The sequence below is a fragment of the Lontra canadensis genome, unplaced genomic scaffold (assembly GCF_010015895.1).
Source record: "Lontra canadensis isolate GAN:19392208 unplaced genomic scaffold, GSC_riverotter_1.0 scaffold4, whole genome shotgun sequence".
Classification (NCBI taxonomy): Eukaryota; Metazoa; Chordata; class Mammalia; order Carnivora; family Mustelidae; genus Lontra; species Lontra canadensis.
In genome coordinates this window covers 49,313,016-49,331,635 of record NW_022630998.1, presented here as the reverse complement: position 1 = coordinate 49,331,635, position 18,620 = coordinate 49,313,016, and the positions used below count along the sequence as shown (strand labels likewise).

General features: G+C 39.7%; 1 protein-coding gene across 9 annotated transcripts in view; it reads right to left on the bottom strand.

Annotated features, from left to right (window-relative positions):
- The window catches only part of PDE4D (phosphodiesterase 4D), a 1,277,424-nt gene that overhangs the window by 49,746 nt on the left and 1,209,058 nt on the right, over positions 1-18,620 (bottom strand). For 8 of the 9 annotated variants that reach the window (XM_032850069.1, XM_032850078.1, XM_032850089.1 and 5 more), the window contains one exon: positions 3,607-3,719. In XM_032850069.1, coding sequence (XP_032705960.1) covers positions 3,607-3,719 — 113 coding nt within the window. Of the gene's footprint in view, positions 1-3,606; positions 3,720-3,805; positions 4,396-18,620 lie in introns of those variants that run through there. The other variant, XM_032850130.1, reaches the window with a different exon arrangement.

Below are 18,620 nucleotides of genomic sequence, written 5' to 3'. Positions count from 1 at the left end.
TTACAACTGAATGGTTAAAAAAAAAAAAGTATGTTATCCAAGAAGACTATCAATGAAGTTTGACCTAAATCTCCATTATACCAGTAACACCAGGTATAATGCTTACTATCACAATTTTTTATTAGATACCTCTTTATATATATTCTTTCAAACTCTTACATTGATCTTTCAAAATGGGTATTATTGTGCTCATCTTATGCTAAGGAAACTAAAGCTTAAAAAGCTGAATTCATTTTTCTTTTTCTTTTTCAAGATTTTATGTATTTAATTGACAGAGATCACAAGTAGGCAGAGAAGCAGGCAGAGAGAGAGGGGGAAGCAGGCTCCCCGCCGAGCAAAGAGCCCGATGTGGGGCTCGATCCCAGGACCCTGGGACCATGACCAGAGCTGAAGGCAGAGGCTTTAACCCATTGATCCATCCAGGTGCCCTGACTTCATTTTTCTAATGTAACTCAGCAACCAAGGAACAAAACCAAGATTTAACTTCCAGGTCTGCCTACTTGCAAAGCTTTGAAACCTTACCAAAACTTCCTTCAACTGTAGCAATAAGGTTCTAAAGGAAATCTGTACAAATCTCAGGGAGATTAATGTGCTTATGAGGGTAAGTGCTGTAGATTTAATCACTCAAATTAAATGCCATCTGGAGTCTCTTACCCTACTTGGTAAAAGCATCCTACATATATTACAGTCCATGTTGGCTTTGTCCAAGAATTCTATAATTTTCCTGCCTTAGTAGCATCAATAAGTATTATGCACACTATAATGTCAGTCAGGAAATATAGGTAGTTACTTCTAAAGCATCATTTTACAACTGCTAATAATTTGGATTCCTTTAATTAAGATTTTCAAAAACACAAATAATCTATTAACACAAATGGTTAAATGGGTTGAAGGAATCAATTTCCCTCTTCCTAATACCCAAATCTATATCCCTAATAATTATTTCTTCTCCATAATCACTTAAAAATCATGACCTTAGTAGTATTTTTATTATGTTACATTATACTATTAAATTAAAAAAAAAAACTCAAGTGAGAAGAACACATAAAGATGTTATGATTTTTCAAAGGTAGAAAGAGAATAACCTGAAAATATTGGCTGGTTCAAACAAGTACATGTAAAAATAATGGACAGCAATAAAACATAACCAGAAAGCAATGTTTCAGAGGTATTCATTCATCCTCAAAGATGTGTTGCAAGTCGTCATAATTCTAGTTCAGACTTAGGTTGGGCATCACTCATGAGGACCTTCAGATCAGCTGCTCCCACTCAGTTTACAGCTTATGCGACCTCATTATGAAAGCAGAAGAGCTTTCTTTTCCTTCTATGCTAATCCTAAAATTTCACCTATAAAAAGTTACAGGAGTTTAGCATTCTTGTAAAAATGAATGGGTTAAAAAAAAGGAAATGGGTAGCTTAGAAATTAGAAGTTTAAGCAACAGCTTCAGCCAAGTTGGGTTTTTTTAATGTTAAAAATAAGTGTCCTGTCGATAATCTTTCAACCACAAGACACAAACAGCTAGAATCACTATCTTTTTAAAAAGTCTTTTCTCACTTAACCTACATTTCTCTTCAACCAAATAAATGCACCTTCTCTACTAAATCTGTAAATTAACTCAGTTTAATTGGGTGCCTTCACAATGGAGATTTTTAAAAAATCCTGTCTTATTTGGTGCCATTAAAGAAAGAAATCATTTTGATCAATTACTGTGACCTAAAGCTTTATTTTTTTAAAATCTTGAAGTATAAACCAATTGCTTGACAGTTAACATCATTTAGGATACATTATTAGATTTCATATTAATTTTTAAATTCAAACATAGGTCTTATCATTAAGAGTATGGATTTCTGGAGAAAGTAATTATAGCTGCTTAGGTTCTTTTCTCTGAACAACTACTGTCAGATCATCTTGAAATGTGAACATATCCCTTTAGGTGCCTTCTGATTCTGCTCTTCTTTTTTACACAGTGTTAACCAGACAAGAAAATTAAGAACACAATCCCACTGCAGAATGGTCCCATTCAGCACGCAGTACATTGAAGAAACTCAGCACAGCCTACTGCTATTATCAATCAAATTATTTTAAAAAATTACTATTTTATGAAATTAATCAATGAACTAAGACTTTGCTAGCCAGATGAAAACAATGGCACCTGATGGCACAGCAGGAAGTGAGAGCCCAATGATGAATTATTTTGATAAGGAGCCATACCAAATTTCAAAATGAGGCCGAAATGACAAAAACCAGAAAAACGAAACAAACAAAAAACCGAGATCTGATCCCAAGTGTGCATTTGGGTTAGGTTGGTGTACTTATGGGTAAGTTAGTGCCTGTAGACAGTGTGTGAGGAGTCCCTTTTATTCTATTTGAAGCTAACTTCTCACTTCAAAAACAATGCAATCTATGTAAGCACTGTCAACAGATAAGACAATCAAGTGGCTGATATGCTATGGTATTTTAGAAAACTGATTGTTGAGGGTGGGGGGAAATGGGTGGGATAAAAACTATAATAAGCCAAGAAAAAGCATCACACATTTTAAAAATATGTGCACACAGATAAACTGTAAAATGGTATAACCTTCCTGACCTTGTAAATAGGTGGCCACAATATTTAAATGTCTTTAAGAGGCAACTGTTAAGGAACTGCCACACAGTTACCAGTTTTTACTGGTTGAATCCCCCAGTGATCTGCATCCAACATGAATGTGCCTCTTTCCCAATCTTCTCAGCCCAACATTCATTAAAAACATACATAATCCCAATTATTTCCTTACATAACTAAAGACAAAAAGAACAGAAATTCCAAAAAATACAGTAACACTACAGACAACACTATAGACAACAGACAACACTATACCTTGCTTTAAGTCTATTTGAGGCTGAAGGTTACTTCTCAGTCCCCCAAAACTCCACCGACCACCAAGGCCAGCACTTCAGCATATATGGCACAAATGACCCACTGAAACATACTAAATGACCTCGGAAAACTGGACTTCTCTCCAAGATTCACGAAAACAAAGGTATGATCATAATGAACTTTCTAACTTTCTTGATATTTCCTGTGGACACATAAGGCTAAGTGAACATAAAAAGGCTCAGTTCTTACAATGTACCCTAACATCTAGATAAATAAGAGTCAAGGTTCCAAGTTCAGTGAGCTCTACTGAGCATGAGTGCGGTATGTGGTGACATCCAAGAGATTGCACTGACCTCCACCAACTCTTATTTCCAACTGGGAATCCCAAGAATACCCTTAAGCATGCAATGCCCACGCCCCGCCTGGGTTTCTGCTGCAAGGGCAAAGTGTCACTGACAAGCCCACTCCCCCATCTCAAAGAAAAAGAAAAAAAAAAAATCCCCACTCACTGTGGCTCGGGGGGTGCTGTAATCAATCTATGTCAAAGTTATTTTTGCAAAATGTCTAATTTATCTGGAGTGAATATAAGAGACAGGGAAGGCACAGAATCAGGAATCTCCCTCCAAGGGAGTAAAAGAGCCAACATGCAGTGTGACACAATCTGTATGTGTTTCTCAGGGCCACCGGGGCTGGCAGCGTGGGAATCAGCAGTCTAGGGGCGCTGGTGACAGGCAGAGCCAGGGCTTACCTTGTTGGAGGCCATCTCACTGACGGAGTGCCTGGTCTGCAGGGTCTCTAGCTGGTCCAGACACCAGTCCAGCTCCTCCAGGGTCTCGCTGGCCAGTTTCTGGTAGGCCTCCTCTGCGAACAGATAGGGAAAGGGGGACTCAGTTCTCAAGCGCTTCACGGTGCCGCCAACGAGTTCAAAGGGGGCCATCCTGCCATACCCCGCCATGCTCGGATGCCCGGTGCCCGCACATGAGGGCTGCTCCTTCATAGTGCCGAGCCCGGCACGGCGCTGGGGGCTCAGCTAGCGGGGCGGCCGGCCTCGGGGTAGCACGGTTTCTCCAGCTTGGCGTCTCAGTTCCGCGTCCAGGGAGGGCGCACAAAGTGCGGCAAGCCAACTTTTATACGGAGACACAGACAAAAACCCCACGGTGCGACTTTTCGACGGTGTGGCGGTCCCCAGGGCCAGCCCGGGAGGCGGGCGAAGAGGGCAGCGCGCGCCTCGGGGCGAACCCCGCGGACGGAGCGCCTGGTCCACGGCCTAATTTCGTCGCCGGCGGGGCCGAGCCGCGTCCCCGCGCCCGCTCCGCTTGCCGCCTGCCGAGCCTTCTCACGACGCGAATGAATCAGCCGCGGCCGGGTGCGCGGCCACCACGTTTCCTGTTTTCTTTCTCAACTCCTCCGGCGCCCGGCGCAGCGCGGCTCCATCGCCGCGGCTTTCCGGGAACACTCCCCCTCACGCCCCTCGCCGCAGCCTGGCCCCTCCTCAGCTCCTTTACAAGGCGCCTGCCAACTGCCAAGGCCCGCCCGCGCCCCCCGCGCCCCCCGCCGCCGCCTTCCCCGAAGCCCCAGCCCCGACCGCCCCACCGCCTCGCCGGGGCATCACCCCGCGCTGCCCCGTGCCGCTCGCTTTGAAGCCGAGCCCGGGAGGCGCGGGCGCGATCGCGTGTATCTGTGGGGCTGCCGTGGGGCTGCGCGAGGAGAGCGGCCCAAAACCCGGCGTGGAGCGCCCGCCACCCGGGGTCACGCCCGCCGTGGGGCTCAGGCGGGACCGGGCGCGCACGCGCGCGCGCGGCCGCGCACCTGCCCCGCGGGGACCCAGCGCGCCCCTCCCGGTCGCCCCGACTGCCTAAGTCTCAGCGTCTTCACCGTCCGTTGCACCCCGCGGGGTTTCGCAGGAGAGCCAGACGGGCGGCGCAAACACGTTATTCAGGACCTGAGCAACCGTTTCTGTGGGTTCGGGTGTTAGGGCTTTTGAGGCTTCGTTTCTGAGGGCTTAGGATTTACCTACTTCAAGGGGACAGGGCGGTTGTGGGAATAGAATTGTTTCTGTTAAAACCAGACTCTTTCAGTAGTACCCAACCCGGCGTCTGCTAAGTACCAGATTTCTAAATGTTGGAAACATGGAAGCAAACAAAAACAACATTGAAGGCTTTTGAATTTACAGATTTGACAATATGCTGTATTTTCACATTCGGGATTGCCTAAGAGTTCTCTTAAAGGAGCAGCAATGTGAATGCACCACGTAGGATAGGCACTTGACACATGTCCTACATACGTGCTTCCTTCGTCTGTGGAATTGCAAATCAGAGACCACGATGGTCCTGTGATGCCAAAGGAAAAAGTCTGGAAGGGTGTTTCTGCCCACCATATGCAGAATAAACTACGAACGTGAGAAAATGAAAAGACAATATCCAAAGGCATGGTACGGACGCTGGTTCCATTTACAAAAGCTGACCCTGGGGACCACGGGCACTCTACATAAAAGGATCAACTGCAAGAACTTCACTACATTAGCAAGTGGATGAACAAAACTTTCGGAGAGGAAAATAATCCAAACTCTGAAGAGTCCCATCTTATAAAACTTGGTTATTGTCATTTAAAAAGAATACATTGAAAAGCTTACATGAAGTTGAGAGATCCCTTTTGTCTTCAAATCTACAGGTATTGGAGGAGAAGAAACACTACCCTTGAAATTTAGACTCCATAAATGATCAGTGGCACAACAAAGAATTTCACAGACTGAATCTCAGGTTCCCAGGGATTTACCAGATAGGTTTTTACATAAAATTTGTAAAAGTTAGAATAACTTTCAAAGTATTTGTTACATGAGCCACATGACTCATTGTTATCAAGGATTCTTGAACTGTTTGGTATTCATTTTGGGGACTCTATGTTTAAATCTGCCACTTTTATTCCTTTTTCTTTTCTGCAGCAATCTCTGTAAATATATACTCTAGGTGAACCAACAGCTGTCAAACCTTGCCAGGTAAATTAAAGAGTAAGATTGGGCCCCCCCCCCCCCCCCCCCGCCAAAGTAACAACCTTAAAGATAATTTAAGATAATAAGTATAAAATGTTTTATCTGCATAGCCTTGCCCTGATTATAAGAATATAAAAATATAGTCTGATTCTTTTAAAAATGGAAACATTACACAATGATGTAATGTAGAAAGTCCCTTGTAATCCAATACACTAAGGATTGCAAACAATAATTAAGCCTATGATCATAACACATTTTCATTTTACCCAATACCTTCCATATGTAAGTACAGAGTAACCTGGTTGAGACGATAGTACATTTACTGTATGGTTTTGTTTTCTTTTTGCTTTTTTCCCTCTACTGTATAAAATAAGGATGCAGGACACTTTAAGAGGAAATTAACTTGTTTTGGGTTATTTAAGTTGTCAGTAGCAAGCACATCTAGTAGGTTATAGATGCAAAACCATTGTGCCTAGGATGTGTTCACTGCCATCTTTCCAGTCACTGGGTACATACAGAAGCCAGGAATCTCTTCTTCATACCTCGAAGGCTTGGCTTTCCATGTACCTCTCCCTGCATTTCAAGCCTTTAAAGTCTTAGCCCCAAAGGGAGCTCCCCAGTATAAGTAATCTCCCCATCTTCACCAACTTCTCAAACTTTTCAGAAATACAGGCCTTGGACTTATCTGGATGTGGCACTACATATTATATTCCAGTATTTACTTCTTAATTGTAAAAGCGGTAGAAATTCAGGAACGTTTCAATGCTTTACGACATTATATATTTAAATACAGGACTTGTCTTTAAGAAGGCAGTATAGCAACAAGAAGGACAACTTATTTCAGAAGATCTACTTTGTATCCAAATCATAGATTACCCATTTTAACAATCAGCATTTGCCTACAATAATAATGTGGTACACCCATGTATTTTAAGTTCTAACTACCTCTACATGTATTGTACAAATCTGGAGAATGGAAAAACAGGGACCCAAACACATCTACGTACCAATAAGCAAGAAAATATTTACTGACAGAGTAAAGAAATTTGTTCTATAAAACTGTTGTTCAAATAAAGAATTATTGCTGATATTAGTATAGAACTGAGAATACTATTTTTCCCAAATTCTGAGGTTTATAGGCAGTATGGCTGGCCACAGTTTTTTAGGATCATTATTAAAGTTTAACTTTTAGGAATTTTAACCCTAAATGCTCTAAGACATCGAGTAACTGACCTTTTCATCCCCACTAAAAAAACCTCAGGGTGGACTTGCCAGCTTTCCTACAGGAAATTGAGTCACTACACCAAACAGCACACCTAAATGTCATTGATGGCTACCAGGATAAAAACAGCGACCTAGTTTAATTTTGGATTTTACCAAGAACACGTACAGCAATCATTAATAAAATGCTTTCTCCCCAGAGAGTATTCACTGTGGCCCTACTTGAAAATAGTATACAAATCTCTTTTTTTTTTTTTTTTTTCAACTGGTTGAAAATCTTGCTAAGTCAAGGAATTACAAGGGAGAAAAATGCCTAAGCAACAACTGCTAGGTAAATCCCATAAAAGCTAGGAGAGGGCTGTGGAACAGCAAATGAGAAATAACGTGAGCCTTTGGAAGTCCCCTCCTACAGCAGGGTCGGGTTTTGTCGAGGCACCCTCCAACTATGTAACGCCCCTGTTTCTGCTCAGGATCTTGGGCGAACAAACAGTCCTCAATTCTCGCAGGCCAGCGCTTGGCTTCCGTCATTGTGATGCGATCAAGGATTCCCCTGACACATGGCCTGGACTGTTGCCAGGGGCTCCCGGAGAAGATGCTGAAGCAGCAGCTTCCCTTTGAAAAGGGAAAAAGTAATCTCCTCGAGCCACGGCAGTTAGTTAGAGGTTGAGGTCATTTTCTTGGGAAATGTTCAGCCAATTACTCTTATCCACCACTTACAGCAACACTGACCATTGAGATAAAAGGATCCATGTGTAATTGTGTGGATATTGGTTTCTCTCTCTCTTTTTTTTCTCTTCTTTCTTTCTTTCTTTCTTTTTTTGGCCAGTATTTGAATGATTCAAGGTCAATATAACTTAGTCATAATTTCTAGACAGGCCTACTGGTATAAATGAAGAGAACAGGTACAAAATCACTTATTTTGGGCACCATTTGCTTACACTTACTTAAAAAATACATAAAAATTAAGACAGTTGATTCAGGTTTTTCTTAAAAAAGAGAAAAAGAAAAAAAAAACAACTTCATTAAATGCCTTCAAAGAGCAAATACTTAAATATACATCTTCCTAACCGATTCCAGCTTTTCCCATCCTAATTCCCACCAAAATTCCCTCTTTGTTCCTAAGGATGGAGTTAATAAAGTCTAAAGTAGATAGAACTGGAGAAAAATGATTCCTATTTCACCATGTATTCCTTCGAGCTAGTTACTTCCTGAGTTTGCTACAGTCGATTTGTCCAGGTTAGTTCTAACTTTTGCTTATTTTTCCCCCTCTATACATTTTATCTGATGGGAAATACATAAAGGAGTTGGATTCACTTTCAATGTGTACATGTAACAGGTTTAAGCAGAGCTTGCCAGTGGCAAGCTGCTCTCATTTCCAAGTGTATTACTGGCACCAACTTCTTGTTTTGGAGTATTTAAAAATCTTATGAAATATATAAAATTTCACTTAGTACTTCAAAAAATCTCCAAAGGGAAGATGTACATAATTTTGTGAGGTTTCTTTTTTACTTTTATCTTCCCACAATCTAGGCTTTTTTTCTAGTGCCGCCTAAGGCTCTAGTAGAATTTTTAAAGTGAAATAAACACAAGATTAGGTTTCATTGACTTCTGAGACCATCAGTAATTCAACAAATATTTGTTTAGCACCAACAATGTGTCATGCATTTTATTAGAGTCTGCAAAAACAAGGTGTCTTTAAAAGACTGTCTCTTATCCAAGGAAAACCTAGACTTTGATACTGGAGATGATTTCAGCACACTGTATTGTAGAAAGCCTCCTGAAAGAAGATAGCATGTAAGCTATTGCAGAATGAAAGAAGGCTATTTAAATCAGACTGGGACAGAGGCAGAGTGGGAGGCCATGTCCTAAAGAATGAAACAGGAAGTAAGTAAAGCATGGGGGGAGGAGGTTAAGAGAGAACATATGAGCAAGGATATGGGCCTCTGTTCAGTGAGATGTGTGTGTATGAGTATGCAGAGAAAGGAACTACCATGAGTAGGGCCTTGCTTGAGGGAAAGAGGCTGGAGAGATCTGCAGACAGTGGCCATGAAAACGTTGTCATGCATCTGTAATAGAGACTCTGGACTGAATCTTTGAAAGTAGAAGCCACTGAGTGATTCAGAGTATGTGTGTTATGGGATTGGATTTTATTTACATGGAAAATTCTAGGGCTCTGAATAAATGGGGCTAAGGAAGGTCAAGCTGACGTCAGTAAGACCATTATCTTTGGCCATATTATTGGTAGGATAAAATTAATAATTTATAGAACATTTGCTTTCTGATGATTATTCTTATCTAAGACAATCTCAGTATTAAAATTCTACATAGGCATATGTCAGGCATGAAAGACTGTCCAGTGGGATAGACTTCTTGCCCTGAAAACTAGGATCTTCTAGTCACTGGGATTTTAATCATACTGTATTGACCAGAATTTCTTGCAGGGAGAAACTGTCTGGAAAAAAAGCATTTACTTACTACAGAAGGTGAGACTTCAAGGAGTCCTGATTTGGGTGGAACTCATCTGTGATCTTTCTAAAATATAGGAAAGGGGAAGAATATGCTGCTTGCTCCACTGTGTGTGTGTGTGTGTGTGTGTATGTGTGTGGTGCACACGCGTGCTTGTGTTAAGTAACACAAAGGAGTAAGCTCTGTCTACAGTGTAAGAATAATTCCACCCTATAAATATCCCCCTCCCCCAATCTGTAATAAATTTGCTAAAGGCACAAGATGTGGCAAGAGTTCTGTTTTGTTTTAATCCAGTGAAGGGACTGAGTTTGGAGGACAGATTCACATGAACAGAAACATCAGCCTGAGTGGACACTGGAGAGAAGAGGCAGAGGAAGAGACACAAGATTTGGAATTCATTAAGATGAGGGAGGCTTCTGTCTGAGATATTGGAGTTTAAGTTTCATCAGACAGGTGGGTTGGGGACTTCACATGACTCTACATGACACCAGACTATTTTTCCTTGATTGAAACTGAAGAAGTAGAAAGAGGTTCCTATCTCCACTCTACCTCAAATAAACCATAATCCCTGCGACATCACCTAATCTTTCTTGGGCCTCAATTTCCTTACCTGTAAATTGGAAATAATGAAATCTTGTAGATTATTTTAGTGAAGTGAGAGACCCTGGGTTAAGCAACCTTGCATTGCTCACCTAATAGATTCTTTTCTAGACACTGCAACAAATGATGGAGGTTTAGCAATGAGCAAAGTGAAAGGTTCTTGCCCACTCTCATGGAGTTTATATTCTACTGGTTACGATGCTGTTCTTTTCATTTTAATAAATATATACTGAACACCTGCTATGGGCCAGGTGCTGAGAACACCAAAGAGAAGGAAGTAGCTTTGGGTTTCAAGAAGCTCGTAGTCCTGTGAGGAAGACAATTACAGTTGACCTTTGAACGTGGGGTTTAGGGACACCAACCCCTTCTATGGTCCAAAATCCATGTATAACTAATGACTTCCCCCAGATTTAACTACTACTAGCCTATTGTTGACCTGAAACCTTACTGATAACATAAACAGTGGACTAGCATATATTTTGTATGTTAAATGTATTATTGACTGTTTTCTTACAATAAAGTAAGGGAGAGAAAAGAAAGCATTATTAAGAAAATCATAAGGAAGAGAAAATACATTTATAGTTCTGGACTATATTTACAAAAAAAAAAAAATCCACATAGAAGCAGACCCACACAGTTCAAACCTATTTTGTTCAGGGTCACCTGTATAGAAGATTATGTAGGTAAGTCATCCACTAAAATTAGGCAGTAGTGGGGTCAGGGATTGTTCTAAAGGGAATCCTTGAATGACCAGATGCCTTCAAAGACATCATTCAGTTCCAGAATGCTCTAACACTATGAGGTTAGCTCAACTGTTCATTAGGCATCGATCTTTTTTTCCTTGAAATCTCTGACAAAGAAAGTTACTGATAAATAGAAAGCAATGGGATATATTTGCACCCATCTCTGCTGTATATTTACATCTACCTCCAACTCTGCCCCAAACATACTCCCATCTAATACTTTGTCATTTGATTTGCTAATTTCTTAATTTCTTTTTTTTTTTTAAGATTTTTATTTATTTGACCTACAAAGATCACAAGTAGGCAGAGGGGCAGGCAGAGAGAGAAGGGGAAGCAGGCTCCCTGCTGAGCAGAGAGCCTGATGTGGGGGCTCGATCCCAGGACCCTGAGATCATGACCTGAGCTGAAGGCAGAGGCCTAACCCACTGAGCCACCCAGGCCCCCCAGCTAATTTCTTAATTTCTGTAACTGCCACTTTCAGTTTAATTCTCATCTACGTATTTCTAGATTTGTGTAAAAGCTAGTACTGGATCTCCTTGGGTTCAGTTTTTCTTTTTTCCACCACAGTACTGTTTAGAAAGTCAGAATATTCTTCCTTAAACTCCTTTTTTTTTTTTTTTTATTTTTTAGAGAGAGAGAGATAGAGAAAGTGCAGCAGGGTGGGGTGTGGGGTACAGAAGGAGAGACAGAATCCCAAGCATGCTCCACGCTCAGCACAGAGCCTGATACAGGGCTCAGTCTCATGACCCTGAAATCATGACTTGAGCCAAAACCAAGAGTGAGATGCTTAACCCACTGAGTCCCCAGGTACCCACTTAAACTCTGTTTTTAATGTGTCAGTCCTTTGCTCAAATACCTTAATATATCAATGCCATACTCCTGTCTTCACATAAGGCCTTTCTTCAGTAGGGTTTTCAATAAAACTCTCAGCCCTCTTTTACACTATCCCATCTAAGGCTGCCCTTCTGGGTCCAACCTTCCACCTAGACACAATTTGCTGACCTCTGTCTCTCTGACTTGGTTTATATCCTCTTTATATTTGTTTCTAGGCCTTTCTGTAAGTGTCTAGACCAGTTCCTAACATTTATAGGCATGCAACACATATTTTTCAGTAAATAACCAATAAGTACTCATGTATTATAACAAGTCAGAATATTTCTTTACAAGTACTATTAGAGCAGTAATACTGTCCTGAGTATGGTTCTCTAGATGTATTATTAATCTTCATCTATCTATCTCTTATGCTCTGTCTACTGTTTTCAACCTCTCCTACTTGCCAGGAACGAACATTGCTAGAACTTTGATTAAGCACACCATGGTGTCTTTCTGGAGTGAACTATTAATCTTAGACCTAAAGTGATAGATATTATAATATATATGTAGAATGATCTTTACAAACCAAATGAAATTTTGAAAGAACCCATCAATACACAGATATGAAGTTTGGGGGTATTAGGTGAATGAACTAAAGGTCATGTGCGATCCTACCAAGATCAGGAGAATGTAGATTAAAACTGGGAGAATTACTGAATCTCCTACTTACTCTTGCTCTTCTAAGTTTAGCCAATCTGTGGTGCTCATGTTACTTTCTAGCAGACATTTAAATATATATTTCTCTCTCAATATAACAAAATTAAATCCTGTCTATCCCTCTCCATGAAATTATTCTGTGTTTTCACTGTTTCATCTCTACCATCACAATCCCATCTGCTTCCCCATCCCTGTGCCGCACACACACATACATACTCTGCTGGTTTCTTTTAGCCTTTCCTTTGACTATGACTTTCCTGTCTTAAGAACCACTTCTTAATCTTTGTATTACAATGACTAGTTATATTTATGATGTATTTGTTTTCTCTATAAATTTTACTTGATTCATTGCTTACTACCCTATCTTGGACATTGCATCATCCTCATCTCCTGATCTTTGTTCTGACTTTTCATAAGAAAAGAGAACTTCCTTAAATGATTGCCCATAGAGGAGACACTAGAGTAGGTATACTTTTTGATTTCTTGCACTTCCAAAGTCACAGCCCTTAATCTTTTTGGAAGTCTAATAAACCTTCTGAGAATCAGATGCAAACCTCCCCAGAAAAATGGCCATAAGTTGATATGATCAACTTTTTTATTTTCAAAGTATTCATTGACCTCCCTGAAGTCACTGGGGACTCCAGGTTGAGAATTCCCACCTGAATAAGGAAGAGAAAATATTTGTTTTAATCAATACTGCTCCAGAATCGTTTATTAAGAAGCAGTACCTCTCCTGCCTTCTTTGTTCCCTAACTCCCCTCACTGTGAGATACCTAAAGAGAAGTAATGCCAAAGACACATTCATTCCATTTAAAGGAATTGAACTCAGACCTAAGAATAAAACATACAAAAGGTGTGCAAAATAGACTAGGCTATTTAATCAGGCTATAAACAGACTCTCTGGGTAATTTACTATGTCCAATTTTTATTCTCACTACCTGTGCTATAAGCAGAATATGTGAGTGAGATGCCTTATTGGCCTACTGGTAAGCCTGCATTTGTTAAATGTGTGCACATTATAAAGCAAATTTCAGAACTCAGGATCATGTTGATAATACTTGACTTGTCTACTTGATTGTGAGCTGGCTCTGTACACAAATGTAATTAAAAGAAATTAGTCTTCTAGGTGTACAAGACTATCTAGGGGTATTCAGATTTGGATAAGAAAGCTCTTACACATGTACAAGAATCTATAACCCATAGAGTTCTCCATGAGATGTGGTATGACGGATCAGAAAGGGCATGGCTTTTTGAGTCACCCAGAATTTGAATTCATCTTTGGCCGTTGTTCTAGTTGTATTATCTTAAATTAGTCATTTAAATATCCAAACCTTTATATGTAAGTTGAGAATAACTTTTTATGAGAAATGCATATTAAAAATGCATGCAAACCCCCCAAGGGCCACATGTGACTTACAGTGGGTACTCAATCAATAGTAACTATTATTTTGACTCACCTTACAAGGTTGTTTAAATAAGTTAATCTGCAAGAAGGCATTTAATATGTATGAAAGGTTTCTTCCTCTCTCATGGGTTCTCAATTCTTAACCAATTATAATTTTCCTATCATCACCATTGACACTCAACCATTAACCAGTTCTGGGCTGCATATTAGTGAAGAATCTAAGATCTAGAATAGCCTTTATAAGACCACAGCAATTATGCCAAGTCACTATATATAAAATATATATAAAAAATATATCACTGGTTAATAAAACAGCACCACTTCAGTGAGGTTCATTCCACTATCTCCCAAAGAACGTTCAATTGATAATTACTCCTACTAGATTCTCCTTTGGTAAGGATTCTGTAGTCAAATAAGTTTGGAAAATTTATTTGTAGCCTCTTTGCTGTGATTTGTAATGGGCACACACCTACCAAAAGCTAGAAGCTCCACAGTAGAGAAACCTGTCTAACATCATTAACACATATTATCTAAACTTACTTTGTCTTGAAACATTTTTTTCATGCAACCATTATCATCTTTTGAACCATACTTTGGAAAACTTTGTCCTTTACCAAATATGGCAAGTCCCAAAACAAACACAATGCCTATTTTGTAGGTCCCCATGTATTTGAAATCTGTTATGTTTTGGACATCTGATTTTTCCTCCTCAGGGTTTTGTGTACTGTTGAGAAATGGTCAGAGAGTAATCTATCTACCTACCTACCTACCTACCTTCCTTCCTTCCTCTTTTACTTTTCCCCAGCCAGAGAACAGTTAAAAAATCCTTACATATTTATTGAGTCTCTCTGATGTACTGGTTGCTATGAAATACAAGAACATGAAAGGCTCAGTGGCCTGGACCTGGGAAGGAACTTAGAGTATCCCACTGAGATACCGACATGTGACCAGCTGCTGCCTAGAGAAATTGCGAGGTGGCACAGAAATCATTCCGCTTGGAAGTGCCGCTGCAGTTCAGAGCAAGGAGGGGGAGGGATGGACTGTAGCTACGTGCACAGGGCTTCAGGAAGAAGGTGAACCTGGATGTAGGTCTTTGACAAAGTCTGTGGTTTGAATGCCTGTGGGAGGAGGGTATTAGCTTGCATTCTTTTCAGGTGGAAGAAACATCTGGAGCCTGAACAAGGGTCATGTGTGTCAGTGGTAAATAGCCTGGATGGAGTAGACTCCTTAAAGGGAGAAGTGAAATCGGGTTGGATACTTAAATGCATGGCCTTGAGCTAATGGATTTTGTGGGGATTGGATAAGGGCACTGGTAGACCAGGAGGATTAAATAAAGAAGCGAGAAGGAAGGAGGTTATGAATCAATTGCAGTAGTTCAGATGTACAGTGGTAAGCAAGGAGTTCTAGAAGTATCCATTTTAATGGTTTATTTTGACAGATATAAGCAACAGGAAGAGCATGACATTGGGGATAGAGATCTAGGTTCAAAAGCTGGCTCTGCAATTTAGCAACCATGTGGCAAATTTAAGCAAATTATTTAACTTCTTTACCTTAGTTTTTCTCTTTTGCTCAGTGGGGAGTCCGCTTCTTCCCCTCCCTCTCTCTCCCCATGCTCCTATTCTCTCTCTCTCAAATAAATAAATAAAATCTTCAAAAGAATAAATAAAATATTATAAATGTTTATCAAGTCAATTACATGTAATACATGACAGCTGCTTTTTAACAGCAATGCATCTCCTCCCCATCTCTTCTTAAAAGTTATCAAAAGTTATCAAAGTTATCAAAAAAATACAAAGTTATCAAAATAATTCTGTACATATTTGTGATACTAGTAGCAATCAGCTCCTGCATCACTCTGAAAATTAACCCAGTTAGTATTCATTACACCTGCTACTTTAGCAATTTAAAATGCAGTTGTTCTATTAAGCAGTATGAAAAAAGCATGATGTCCATATTTTATTTTATTCCTAAAATTAGATTTGGAAAATATATATTATTCCATGGCAATCTAAACACTTCTTGCCATGCCCTGATCTTGTAAACCCGAATTTTATTTTGAGTATTCCAGGTTTATGCTTAAATGATATCTCCTTCATAAGAGAAAAAAAAAATTGCTTAGCATTCTCTTCTTCTCACTTAAAAACCAAATGGCTATACACACACACATACACACATATTTATTTATGTATGTATTCATAAATCTCCAGGGCACATTTACTAGCTAGGATTATTTTATTTAATGTGTGGGCATTTTGCATTGAGATCATTAAGGTATTAACATGAGTGGAAGATTTTTGTTTTAAGACAAGTTTGAGATCCACTAAAAGTAATTTTTGTAAAATCTGGTGATTTTATATAAAATTTTTAAACCACATTACATACCTCTGGAAGTACAACTTTAAAGTTTTAGGAGTTTTGCCATTTTGCTAACACGACTATGCTCAGGGCATCCACTATTTCCCTGGGATTATTTATTTCATGCATACAAATTTTTGTTGCAAATCAAAGCAATGGAGAAGCTTCTGGATATTTAGATCCACATTCTAATTTCAGTCTGTATATTTTGTTTTCATACTTTGCCCTTGGTGACCTAACACTCACGCCTGCCCACCTTGAAAGTATCCTTTATTCACCAGCTTCAACGTGGGTCACCAGATTATTCCCTTTAACATTCTTTGAGATCTTGCATAAGTAGAAATTATGGGGAACTTCAGGTCCTGTGGAGAACTGCCATTTTCTTCTGAAGGCCAAGACTCCACCCATACAGAGTTTGGGGGGAAGACTAAGTGAGATGAGGCAGTGACCTTCAAACTTTCTTGACAGTGTACCACAGTAAGAAATATATTTTATACTATGAATAGCCTTAACTTGTTTAAAGTAGGAGCTGCAATGAATAGTATTGTGCTTTTTAAAAAAAGAAGTGTTGAGTGCTTAGCATAAAAATATGTAATGTTTTGATACCTATATTTGTCTTAAAAAAGTAGGGAGGAGTGAACTCTTACTAAAAGCAACTTCTGTGTGTTATATATAATAGTCATGACAAAATTTGCTCATGGTCTTTGTTTAAGAAACCACTCATTTAAGTGAAAGCAACAAAAATAATCATACATATCAATATAAAGGAAATCTCTATATAATTGAAACAGTATGTATACACATACATACATACATACATACATGCCTACACATACATATATTTGATCTACTGTATAAAGAATTCAAACAGAACTCACATGAAGTGATGTTTAGCCTTACCATGTATGATTTGCTCTGATGTTTCCTATTCTAGTCTATTCAATTAAAAAAATATTGATTGTGACCCTACTAATCTGAATTTCCAATCTACCAATAAGTTTATAAACACTGAGGAAAGGAATCACTTAGTTTAATGAATGTTAGTTTTCTCTCCCTTTGTTCACTTCCTTCCACTTTATAATAAAAATTCTTCTTGTACTCTCCTGCAAGGGAGAAGTAGAAGACAGAGATTTCTAAGGGACAGGCTGTCTAATATGCAGATACTTCGTAAATCACTCTTCCTTGTATGCGTGAGTTTCCTCAGGCAGTAAGAGGTTTACCAGTTGAACACATAAAGCAGGGATCCCTCCCTAAAGTGCCTACCAGAAGGAATGATGTAGTGGTTGGGGACTTCAGAGAGCATACGTGGAATGCTGGCCAACTGCTGCCAGCTCGTTAGATTTTTCAAAAGAATCCCTGCATTTGAATTTTTAAATGGAAAAATCTATGTTGCTTAAACTTTTGGCAACTGATTCAAAACAAGTTTTCAGGACCAAACAAGAGTCTATGGACCTTTGCGGCCAATTTGCAACCTCTAACGTCAACAGTGCTTAGCAAAAGTGACAGAAACCTTTCTGAGAGCAGTGTTTTAGACAGGCCCATAAGGACCTAATTATAAATATCAAGGTAGAGAAATTAAGAAGTGTTTCTGGAATCTGGAATGCTAATGTGGGGCTGTTAAAAGACAATTTGAAGTCAAAAGACAGATTCTATTCCAGGTTCCAGTGGTTATTCAGGACTGGTCTGGGCCAAATAATCTCTGTCCATGCACCAACTGGACCCCTATGAGATGTGCTATGAGGAATCAGTCCTGACCAAAACCATGTGACTCCAATGAGTTAAAAAATACTGCTAATGGCCTACCCAGTCATGGAGCTCTGTTTCCCAAAGACCGCCACACATTCTAACCTTTTCATTGGCAAATTAACAGGAAAAATAAATCTTTCCACTTAGCCTTCATTTCCTTTCTAGTTCTTAATATCTTATAAATAAATTCCTGGAACATCTACCTGTTTCCTCCATGTCTTTTCCTTTGTCAACCCCTCCTACATAATTTTATGTTCCCAAAACACCTCTTTTATAATATTATCTGTCCTTACACAAGAGCAAATTCTGGATTTTTAATCTCTGTTGGTTTGCATCCAAATTTGTTCAACTCTTGAGAGCCCCTCTAAAATCCATCTCACTGGACTCATCTGTCCTCACCATCCCTTGTGGCTGATGCCACCTTTTGTCAGCAAGTTCCCTCAGAGTCCCATGTCCTCATATTTGGTCATATTTGTGGCTTCCTGGTCCAGTCCTTCCCTCCCACTTTCCTTCCACCTGTTCAGTTGCTGCCTTTCACAGGCTACATCCTTTATGCAAAGGTTCCTTCAAAGGAAGCTCTGCATAGAAGCAGATGATAGGCTTTCCACAGGAAAGGCAGGAAGGCCTACGGTAGAGGGAATAAGTCTTGAGATCACTTAGGGCTGGGCTGCACTCAAGACAAGATTAAGAGTAATCTGTTCCCAAGT